This window comes from Astatotilapia calliptera, chromosome 16 (genome assembly GCF_964374335.1).
Source record: "Astatotilapia calliptera chromosome 16, fAstCal68.1, whole genome shotgun sequence".
NCBI classification, from domain to species: domain Eukaryota; kingdom Metazoa; phylum Chordata; class Actinopteri; order Cichliformes; family Cichlidae; genus Astatotilapia; species Astatotilapia calliptera.
Genome location: NC_137437.1, coordinates 31620462 through 31631616, shown reverse-complemented (window position 1 = coordinate 31631616; position 11155 = coordinate 31620462). Strand labels below are relative to the sequence as shown.

Genomic DNA, 11155 nt, shown 5'->3' with positions numbered 1-11155 from the left:
TTCATTTCTTAATTTAAAGTTTCACTGCTGCTCACTGATCATCACCACTCTTCTTAACCAAACAACTCATTCTAACATCTTTATTGTATAGTTATCAGCTTCTATCCGTGTCGTTACCACAGCTCTGCAGATCACCTTTATTCTTGAAAATCAGAACCTGTACACTTCTCCATTTCTCAAGCATCGTGTCACTCTACACAAGACTGTGTTAAACAGTCTGATTTAAAAAGCCTTCTCTCGTAGACATCTCTATATCTCCATGGGAATCTCATCTGAGCCTTTCTGCTCTTCATAGCTGTCCTGTCTTTACTCATCCTCTACACTTCCCGATTCACTAACCTTACTCCTCATCCACCCATCAATTTGGTAATCAGTTTAAAAATGTTAAATGCAATGTTGTAATATTTTATGCTAAATTAACCTTAAATCTTCAGTTTCTGCACAACAAAGCCAACCTGCCTGTTTAGTGAAAGAACAAACTTAGGCGGTTTTGATTTGTACTGCTTTTTAATGTGTTTTTTTTTCCATCAGAAATAGTAAAAGCCATACAATGTAGCAAACCAAAACAACATGACAAAGCTCTATACAGGAATAGTAGCTCATTCACACACATTCTTGGGTCCAGACTGATCTGTCTAGAGTGGGCAGACGCCACTGGAGTGTCCATCTTGGCAAACAAATGACTGACATTCAGTTTCATGGTTAGGAAGTCTTTTATCTTTTTTTTTCCCCTCAAGAAGGAGTTTGTAGGCAAAAAAAGCTTATTTGTCTTATAAGCTGAGCCAAGAGGCAGTCGTCACGTGAAACTCGCACTGATATCTTCCTATGGGCTTCTCTGCGGAAAGGCTGGTTTAAATGAGTCATGAAGATGCTGTGCACAGATTAGTCAACAGGCCGACGGTTACAATTTGAGTCGAGCATGCAAGCTCCTGCTAATAAATAATGGAACATTCTAGTCAGGTATAAACTCCTGGAAGGGCTCCGTTGCTTTTTTCCTTTTTGGAGACGTAGGTTTGAGTCCAAATAGGCCCCCAAACTAACCCTTACTTATGTTGCATCATGCTGCCATAGGTGGGAGTTTTCATTGCCACTCATTCCTTTAATTAAAATTGAAAAAGCAAAATAATTTTGTTTGTCAAGAAAACTACAAAATCATTTAAGTTTTGTCAGTGATCAAATTGTGTTAACTCAATATTTCACAGCTAAAACACTGTATTAAATTAAAAGTGGCTCCTTTGTAGTGATCCTTTTGCACCACACGGGGGAAGCAGCTACTTACTAAACTGACTTGGTTTTGCTGTTAAAAGCCTCAGACCTACTGTGAGGCAGTGTGAAAGTAAGGACCCCCGATAGTCTGCCTGAATACACGCAGGGACATGACACAGGTCTGTCAACAGCTCCCCTCCACTCGGTTGACAACAAAAACACGGATAATACTTTAACATTTCAAGTGCTCTAAACTTGGACAACGTATTTTCTCGGCAGGTTTTAAGTTAATAAAACAGCGGCGTTGGCATCACTTTAGGATAACTCCAATTTGGATTTTAGTAACAACCATTTTTCATACAAAATATTTCCCCCAAGAAAACAACAAGAATGTTAACAAAAGAAAATAATGCTGTGAAAAAAACATTCAAAAACAACAGTGATACCCCTTTTAAAATGCACACACTTTACACCTTTATATACGTCAATGCACTTGACTTTAGCCAAAATAAAAGCAATCTTTTCTTCTTGCTTTCAGTAATCTTGATGTATACTTTATAATACATGTATACAAGATAATATAGAGCAACAAAGCAACAAAAATAAATATCTTAAGTCACTGTTTGGAAGTTTATATATATATATATTTATATCTATATATGTATATTTATATGTATAGCTTACTTTTGGGTAGGGTGAGAGCTTCTTTCATCGATGGAAACTTTGAGCAGAGAAAAGTGCAGAGCAGATTTAGAGGACCAAATCTTTTTTCTTTAAAATAAAGATCGTCCTCACAAAAACTGCCCTCGGCCCTTCAATCATGAGTGAACGGTGTGGCTGCGGAGGCTGAACAGAGGATGGTGGCAGACGGGAAGCAAACCCCCCTCCTCCACGCTTCTCTGATACAATCAATGCCTTGTGGATGCAGTGATTCAGTGGCCTGTTCTATAATATTTTTTCTGTGGTCTCACTGAATGCAAGGTTCAGCTGATCTCTTCAGGCTCAAGCTGCACATCAGTCGCATCTTTAGCTACACTACGAACAGGGAAGGACCTGTGGTATTTTGGCTATTTGCATATATTAAGACGGCGTGGATATGTTTTAGGTTCTTCTTTTTTTCTTTAAAAGCTCTGCATTTAGTTAAGAAAGTCAGGCACCAAATGTTATCTAGAACAGTCCTACTCAAAAAAAGCAATCTAGAGTATTTACACAACCCTTACCAGCTGCAAAAAATCTTTTTTTTTTCTTTTTTTGCAAGATGGCAACGGTGCAGAATTGACCTACAGTATCAGTACATACAGAAAGAAACAGTATTTTTTGTTTAAGCAGCCATATTTGTTTTACAAAAGAATACTTCCGACCCTCATAGTCAGTGGCACGCTATACCCGCCCTGACTGCTTTTTTAAAATCTTTGGTTGACCAGTCAAAAAAGCCTGATAGATTCACAATCCACCTTTTACATCACACTACTTGACTTCTTCTTCTTTTTTTTAAAAAAAAACAAAAAAAGAAACAGTTGCTAAAAAAATAACATTTGCACACAATGTCATTCCCTCTTCCTGTTCATGAGTTAACCCTGCCCGGGAGGTTAAAGTCGCCTCCCTTGCCCATTGTCACACACAGCCACGCCTCATCCTGCACTTCCTCTGGTCCATTCTGGAGTCCATCCAAGATTATAAGCAAACGCATGCAAGCCGCGCACACACGAACACACTCTCAACACACACGCGCACTCATTCTTTCACAACTACACACGCGTTGGCTTAAATGTGAAAGAGCAGGAAAAATGAAGCGATACGTAAAACTGAAAGCCGAGAGCGTCTGTGAGGTTTAAAAGAAAAGGAAGGAAAATAACCAAAGTTATTTTGAAAAAAAGCGTGAGGGGTTTTTGCTGACAGCGCTCATCGTTTCTGCGAGGTGATCATCTTCGAGACGAAGTTGACGATGGCGCTGGCAGGTTGGTCAGGGTCCAGCTCGGCGAAGAGGTGGCTGACGTTGTCTGTTGTGCTTCCCTGCTTACGCGCCACAAACCCGAACAGCCTGAAACATCAATATTGGAGATTTCGTCATTAGGGCTGCCATTTTCATTCATCAACGACTTAAAGCAGATTTACAGACACTTGAAGGTATTTTTGTAAATGTGTGTTTGGTTTTGTTTATTTAGTTTAATCTCTTCCGAACTGAAGCCATCGACAGGAAGTAGTTTTTGAAAATACATTACCTGAACTATTGCCAGGATGTACTTCATTATAATACCAATAGTACCCTTAGTACAAAGTACTAAGTGAAACTGAAAATCTTTGTTCCTGCTTCCCATGGAGGTGAGGTTTTTACCAGTTACCAGAGCGTTATTACAAAAATTACCTTTTAAGTAGTTCACATTAGAGCCCCACTGACATAACAGCGGATAGTATCTTTGATGATATATCGTTACGTGGTTGTAACAGCCAACTAATCAAAGTTTAAAAAGGAAGGAAGAGATGGAAGTAACACCGACCATTGTGTTGATGTTACACAATCCACCAGAGGGCACTGTGTAACTTCTCTGTTTGCAATGTGTTTGAAAGACTACAAACACAAGCAGAGTGTGAACGAATAATCAGCAGGTTGGAAGAGTAAAACAAACTGTTTCTTTTCAAACTTCAACGCCATATCATCTTAGTAAGGACTCAAATTACTACACGAAGCAACTGTTATGGGTGCGTCTGACAGAAACTAAATATCAGCATCGGTCAGTCTCTTAAAAAGAGTACTTTCAAGTATCAAATGTTGACTGAAAGGAAAGTTTACTTACTTGGCTGTTCCTCCCTCAGGCTTGTTCCATCTGAAATGATTTAAGTATTTTGTTTAAGGTCTTAACTAAACAAAACCAATGTGCTACTTGGACTAGCTGAAATCACGGGCTTTAAACACACTTGAGGAACTGAAAACAAGTCGCTAATATTGTTCTAAGTATTTTAATGGCTCTCTGTACTCACTTTCTGTCCTGAGGGTCTATATCACAGAACGTGACAGTGTTGGTTGGGTAATGGCGTCGGAAGAAAAGCCTAAAAAAGATGTAAATGACACAAAACTTAAAAATTGAAATGTCCATTCTGTGGACTTGCATGTCATATACTTTTATACAGCTTTTAAACAGAGCAACCATTGATGATTTAGGCTGATTTGGTCAATATGAACTTTAACCTCCTAGGACCTGCGTCCACATATGTGGACATCACATTTTGGGTTATTTAGACTAAAATACTCAATTTTGCTCTACAAGGGCCTGATATCCACTTACGAGGACATTATACTGCTACTGTTCTATCAAAATTTTAAACGAATATCCTCATATGTGGCTCTTATTTTTCTTAAAAACAAAATAAGGTTAAAAAAAAATCTGGTAATTCTTTGTTTTTACATTCATCAGGCCCCAATCAGCCCAAATATCAAAGAGAAATAAAAAATGCATGTCGTGGAAGAGTTCGGGTCTTAGGAGGTTAAACTCAGACTGTGCCAGTTATGCAAGGGCTCTACTTTTTCTCGTGTATCACTACACATCAGACCGGTTCTAAATTGTTCATTCCATCAGTACCAGTAAGCTATCTCTCTTTGTCAATGCTAGCATGCTTTTCCTGACAGCCGTGCATTTAAAAACATTAATGTAAAACTTGTGGAAGCTGAGCTTCTATGATAATGCTCAAAGTTCATGTTTTCAAGCATTCGAGTAGTGAACTTGAATGCTTAAAATCACTCTTCCTGTTAAAAATGAGTTCTTCTTCTCTGCCGTCACCAAGTGCTTGATCACAAAGTTGGAGTTGGAGTTTAGGGTTGCTTTGAGAAAACTGCTGCTGTGAACTACCACTACATAAATAAAAACTGAAACATATGATGCACATGTCCACCCTTTTTCTTCTGCTTATCTAAAGTGCTTTTGGTATGGCCACAGGCTAAAGGAGAGTAAGACTTCCTTTCTCCCCAAGATCTTTTTCCATCTCCTCCCAGGGAATGTTGAGATATATAATCGTTCCAACAAATTCTACTGTGGGCTCCTGTCCCAGCTGGGTGTGCCCTAAAAACCTCAAAAGGGAGGTATCCAGGATACATCTTGTTAAGACGCTCAGATCACCTCAGCTAGCCCCTTTTGACACACTTTTGACACTGTGCTCCTCACAGTATCTCTAAGGGTGAGCACAGCCACTCAACAAAGGAAACTCATTTTGGTCGCTTGTATCAGCAGTGTCATTCTTTCTGTCACTACCCAGAGCTCGTGACCATCATTGATGACTGGGACATAGAGCCACTGGGTAGTCAAAACCTTGGTCTTCTGGCTTAGCTCTCTTTCTACAACAGGCCAGTACGTCTGCTTCACTGTTCTCTAACACCCTTCCAAAGCTCAGCACCCAAATGTAATGATGATATGCAGATGTAATAATAGGGAAAGCTGTGAAATAGTTAATAATATAGTGTATAAAAATTCTAATACTTTAATTTTCTCTATTGTTTTGTGATTGTGTTCAGTTGCTCATATTCATTAATTCCAGCCCTTTAAAGACATATTTATATCTTAAAATACGCTGAGATGTCAAAGGCTCGTCAAAAATATGTCTGCGACAACATATGACATGCAACGTCTACACTTGTGAGACATCAAACACCTCATGTTTAAGATGGGACAGGTGTGGTTTAGACTTACTTCCTCTGGTTGTCAGTGAGTGTGATGCCTTGTGAGGACACCTTGAAGTGCACAATGGTGGCAGTAGGTGGAGAAGCAGCAGCCAGTGTCTCAGATATGGCCTTAGCGACAGCCTGAGGCCCTGTCAGTGATTCCATCTCCACTGAGTTGATGTAGAGAACATTGCATGCTGTAAAGAGAGCAGACATCCCAGCTGGATAAATGGTGTCAAACCCAATCGTGAACAATCTGTTCATGCAATAATGTTGACATTGTCCTCATTAGAGTGCATGCTTTCTGCAACAAGGCTGGGGTTTTAGAAACCAAACAGATCATTCCACATAAAACATTCTGTCTGTTATGGAGCGCAAGCTGGACGCTAGTGTTAAAAGACATGTTCTGGGGAAATCTGTCACACGGGACTGTTATTTATTCGTCTTCATTTGTGGAGCATACACGGACAGACAACACACAGACACGATGCACATTCCAGTTGTAGGTTTCCAAATGAAAGTGCACTGGGTTTACCATGGGAGTCAGCAGGGGCCCTCAGCACTGGGACAACAAGAACGTCACGTTGTCAGAATGAGTGACAAAACACACTAATGACGCTGACAATTATGTCCAAGAACCTCAAAACTTGGCTGACTGTCTTGGAATGTTAAACTTAAATAACCTAATGACTTTTAATACTGAGGAGGAGGTTTTACCTGCTCCTTGTTTCAGCCTTTCAGCCATCGGGTTTGCTGTTGTGACCTCTGGTACTTCCTCAGTGAGCTCTGATTTACAGGAGAGAAAGTTTAAAGTTTACCGTTTTGGGATGAGGACTCCATCAAGGGTCAGATTTTCAGTTTTTTAAAAAAAAAAAAAATTTTTTTAACTGTAAAGATTTGCTTAAGAGTAAGACAGAAACACTTTTAAATGGAATACATGTTACACAGAACACTTATTGCACATACCTGTGGTGGGGATGACTAGTTTGCATGGGAGGGCCAGTGGTGTTATAGCATGTTGGTAGACCAATGCAGACAGGCAACCTGTCAAAGAGAAACAAGTTTTTATAAATGTTCAGCTTTACTTAAAGGGAGTTTTGAGTTGCCATGAGAAAGTTTGTGGATTTTTTTTTTCTCATATAACTGGATCAATTCTGCCGCTTGGTAGTTTTCTTCTTAGAGTGCCAAATCACAACAACAGTCAGCCCAGGGTGCTTTATATTGCAAGGTAAAGAACTACAACAATGGAACAAAAACCCCAACAATCAAATGACCCCCTTAGAGGAAACACTTGTTGACAGTGGGAAGAGAAAAACTCCTTTTTAACAGGAAGAAACCTCAGAACCGGGTTGAAAAGTGATGGGGGGAAGACAGGTGGAAGAGAGGCAGAGATCAATAAGAACTAATGATTAAATGCAGAGAGGTGTATAAACACATAGTGAGTAAAGAAGAAACACTGCAGTGCATCATGGGAAGCCCCCCAGCAGCCTAAGCCTATTGCAGCGTGACTAAGGGAGGGTTCAACGTCATCTGATCCAGCCCTAACTCTATGCTTTATCAAAAGGAACATTTTAAGCCTAATCTTAAAAGTAGAGAGAGAATCTGTCTCCTGAATCCAAACTGGGAGCTGGTTCCACAGAAGCTTCCAGTTTGAGAGTGTTGCTTTCTTCAGTTATAACAACCATCTTGACACGTGGTATAGATGACCTGTAGCTGGTTAATTGTTTAACAAGATTGCTGACATTAGGTTTTTATTATGGTGACCCATATTAAAATTATAAATAAAGAGGTAAATGTATGTGCAGGTAATCCCCCCTGAGCATTTTGACCAGTCTGAAGCATGAGCTTTTGACTCTTATAGTGACTTTTTCTTGTAGGTTTTCTACAATAGATAAGCCCTATTTAGCTGCTTTTCAAACCTTCTGTTTCCATTGGGCAGGCAATCTGATGAAAGCTAACTTAAAGGGAGGTGAAGGGAGTTAAAAGGCTTCTTTTAGGGAGTGTATGAACTGAGGGGCTGCATCATGGCCAAGGATTACTGAAAACTACTCTATTAGTGTCGAAGAATACACATTTAGATTTTAAATTAATCATAATGGATCCCTCGTTAACTAAATCTGTAGTACGCCTGACTTCTTACACAATGACAGCTGAATCTTTTAATTGGAGTTATTAATGTTACTTTTAAATGGTGGAGGATTATGGATAAACTTCACGAGCTCTGAAAGAGGGATTCAAAGGACTCAGGTTTAATTGTTCATTGTTGGCTGTAATGTCACACTGAAGTAAATTTAAAAAAAAAAAAAAAAGATGACAGGAAAAAACAGTTTTGTGCTTTTGTGTTAGTTGAAATTAAAGAAATACAAGCAAAAACTCCACTAAAGAATAAGAGCGATAAAGTGAGTTACAAGCTGAAGACAAGAGTGGAACAGAAGAAACGAGGAGCGCGAAGGCAAAAGTTCACAGAAGTTGGTCTGCCCCTTTAGTGCATGCAGACGCGCACGCACACACAGCCGTGTAGTGTAATTAGTAGGGAGAACACGAGAGAGATCACGTCACTCAATACTATAATTACAGCAGGATTAGACGTTTTCAAACTTGGAAAGGGGCTCAGATTTTCAACTGACACACAAAAGAGAGAAAGCGCTCGTGCTTGACATTTCCTACAGACTCGTTATGTCACTGCTAAGCTGTTAGTGTATGTTTTAGAAATGAAAGACAGCAGCAAGAGTGCTTCCACTAACCAAAGTAAGGCTCGTTGGGGCAACCTTTCAGCTTCACTCCTTTAGGGCTGCTCTCGATCAGGAAATGCCTCACCAGTTCATTGGTGATGTCACCTGCAACAAAAGAGCCAAGCAGTGCGTGAGTCCAGGCGGGTAATGCACCAGCTGAATCACATTCAGACATCGTCTCATATCTTTGGTATTAAGGTACTAACATTCATGCTGCCTCCAACAAAACAAGAAGGGCTGCACTAAACACAGAAGTAGTGTGTGTACTGAATATTTGGCACATTTGTAACTGCTTTGATGTACTGCCCACCGTCCTCCCCCTACCTTTCTTGTTCGGATGCACAGTGGGTGGAGGAGACGCCACCTTCATGGCTAGGCCATAAGCTCCTTTGAAGGAGTGACTGTCCCGGATAACAAAGGCTCCGGGCTCCCTGTCCTTCAGCAGGCTGATGGCTGGAATACAGAGAACATTGAGTTACTTTAGAACATCAGGAATCTGGGAGGTGATACAATAACCTACATGCTACTGCTGAGTCGGTTTATGGACCGACTTAGATGGATTGATGTTCCAACACTCACCTCAAGATAAATTAAGATCTTTTAACAAATCTTTAAACAAATTTCCCATGTGTGGGACTAATAAAGGTTCTTAACATCTACTGACTGTTAATCTGACATCATCAACAAGCCACATTTCATTTGTGCCTTTCTCAACAACCAAAACTCGAATGTAAAAACTCCTCGGCCGTCCGTTTCTGATAGCATGCTGTTGCTAGCAGCTCACAGAACGACTCGCCTGTGCCTCATTATGGCCTCACAGATGAAATAACAGTCGCTCTTTACTTTTGCTGGGTTCAGATGACACAACAAAGATGTAAAGCAGCACCAATCCAAAGATTTAGGCTATAATGGATAAGAGAGAAAAAGCTAGTAGTCTTGGGTACAGTGTAATGCATGAAGTGATACATCGGCCAAAGGACAAGCAGTCCAGATCTGTCCTCTTAGTATGATCTAGTGTTTGTTTAAATTCTTGTCTTTAGTTGTAATTCTCTGGCACCTCCTTCCTGATTATATCAAATAGGGGCAAAAGGCAGCAAAGCCAGATCTGCTCTGTGTTTATGTAGAAATGTATGTATCCTGGCCAAAGTCGGCAAGAATCTTTGAGCCTACAGTCACCTCATACCACACGGTGACCATCTTAAAGTCCTAAATGTCATACAGAACTAAGTGAACCTGGCATTAGTCTTGTTATTTATCTATTACATGCACTTTCCTCTGTGTTATGTCAATAAGTTGTAACAAAGCTCAGTATTAGATTACATTGTCGATGTGCAGGCCCCTGGCAGGTTGTTGTTAAAACATGGAGAAACTGCATACTACAGTATACAAACCACATGTTACACAATTATGGTTAGAAGCTTTATTTGTTACAATAAGTACTTAACAAAAAGAAATGCATTTGAGGGAAAGAAAAACTGGACAATTTGTCCACAATGAAAAACCTCTTTATTATTCCACCAGCTAAATTTAGGTGATGGAATTTGGAGGTCGGAAAAGTCATTAAAGAATGAAGGTAAGCCAAGGAAGAAGGTGGCATGAAGTCAAAAGTGAAGCATGAGTAAGAGTAGGATGAAATGAGTCCTGACCCTTTGTTTAAAAAAAAAACAAAAAAAAAAAAACTGCCGTTGGTCTGCATTTTATTAGAACTACAACTTCTAACATGACACTTTGCTTCAGACACTCCATTGTTCACAGAGAGGAGCTTTAGAGCTTTAACTTCACTGTTTAGTTCAATGCCCAGGCCTGTCCACATGTGACAGTTTAAGCAAGGAAGATGGATGAGATGAGCAACACATGCAGATGTTCCCTAATTCTCTGCATATGGTGTGGCTTTCTTTCTGGGAGTGCACTGCACTAAGTATAAACTCTCCGTGTGTCTGATGTCATCGCAGTTGAGCATATGCTTATGTTTAACATGATATAATCCATTACAGGCCAGTCACTAGCTGCTGACCTCACAGCTAAAACACACGAGGACAGAAATGTTTTGTGTATGCTGCTGCATGCATCGTCAGTATTGTGCACATGTGTACGTGCATTTATCAAAAGAGATGACGTTGCCGGGTCCAGTGACTTACATCACTGACATTCAGAACAATGACTTGAGTTTCAACAAAGAGTCCTTTTAGTGCAACTCAAAGGATTCAGAGTAAAACTCAATTAAACCATGCAGCCCAAGTCATTTCTATAATATGCTCTGTATGTTCACCACAATAACGTTTGCAAAAGTACTGCTCACAACACAGCTGATATGTTACGCTGCTAATGATGACAGCTGCTTCTGTTCCTTAATGTTTGTCTAAATGTTTAAAAGTATGACATAAATCCACCCACTTGGATGGATCTATATTTGATTAATATAATAAATGAGGTCTTTTGACTTCCTACCTTGCTCTCTGGAAATGTCAGGTTTGTACCAGAACTTGGACGTGTCTTGAACAAACTTGACGTTCAGCCTGCTGTCGGGGCTTCCATCTGCAACAAAAATCCAAAGATGTAACAGGAA

The 11155-nt window shown here is 39.9% G+C and overlaps 1 protein-coding gene across 25 annotated transcripts in view; it reads right to left on the bottom strand.

The window, feature by feature from the left end:
• Positions 1 to 488: 488 nt before the first annotated feature.
• Positions 489 to 11155, bottom strand: part of tns1b (tensin 1b) — a 195486-nt gene continuing 184819 nt past the window's right edge. For 22 of the 25 annotated variants that reach the window (XM_080290504.1, XM_080290505.1, XM_080290507.1 and 19 more), the window contains 10 exons: positions 11038 to 11124; positions 8914 to 9042; positions 8602 to 8694; positions 6824 to 6901; positions 6575 to 6643; positions 6393 to 6419; positions 5886 to 6054; positions 4186 to 4254; positions 4002 to 4031; positions 489 to 3247 (listed from right to left, as the gene is read on the bottom strand). In XM_080290504.1, coding sequence (XP_080146630.1) covers positions 3109 to 3247; positions 4002 to 4031; positions 4186 to 4254; positions 5886 to 6054; positions 6393 to 6419; positions 6575 to 6643; positions 6824 to 6901; positions 8602 to 8694; positions 8914 to 9042; positions 11038 to 11124 — 890 coding nt within the window. In that variant the 3' untranslated portion in view covers positions 489 to 3108. The remainder of the gene's footprint in view (positions 3248 to 4001; positions 4032 to 4185; positions 4255 to 5885; positions 6055 to 6392; positions 6420 to 6574; positions 6644 to 6823; positions 6902 to 8601; positions 8695 to 8913; positions 9043 to 11037; positions 11125 to 11155) is intronic. The other 3 variants (XM_080290525.1, XM_080290524.1, XM_080290509.1) reach the window with 1 other exon arrangement.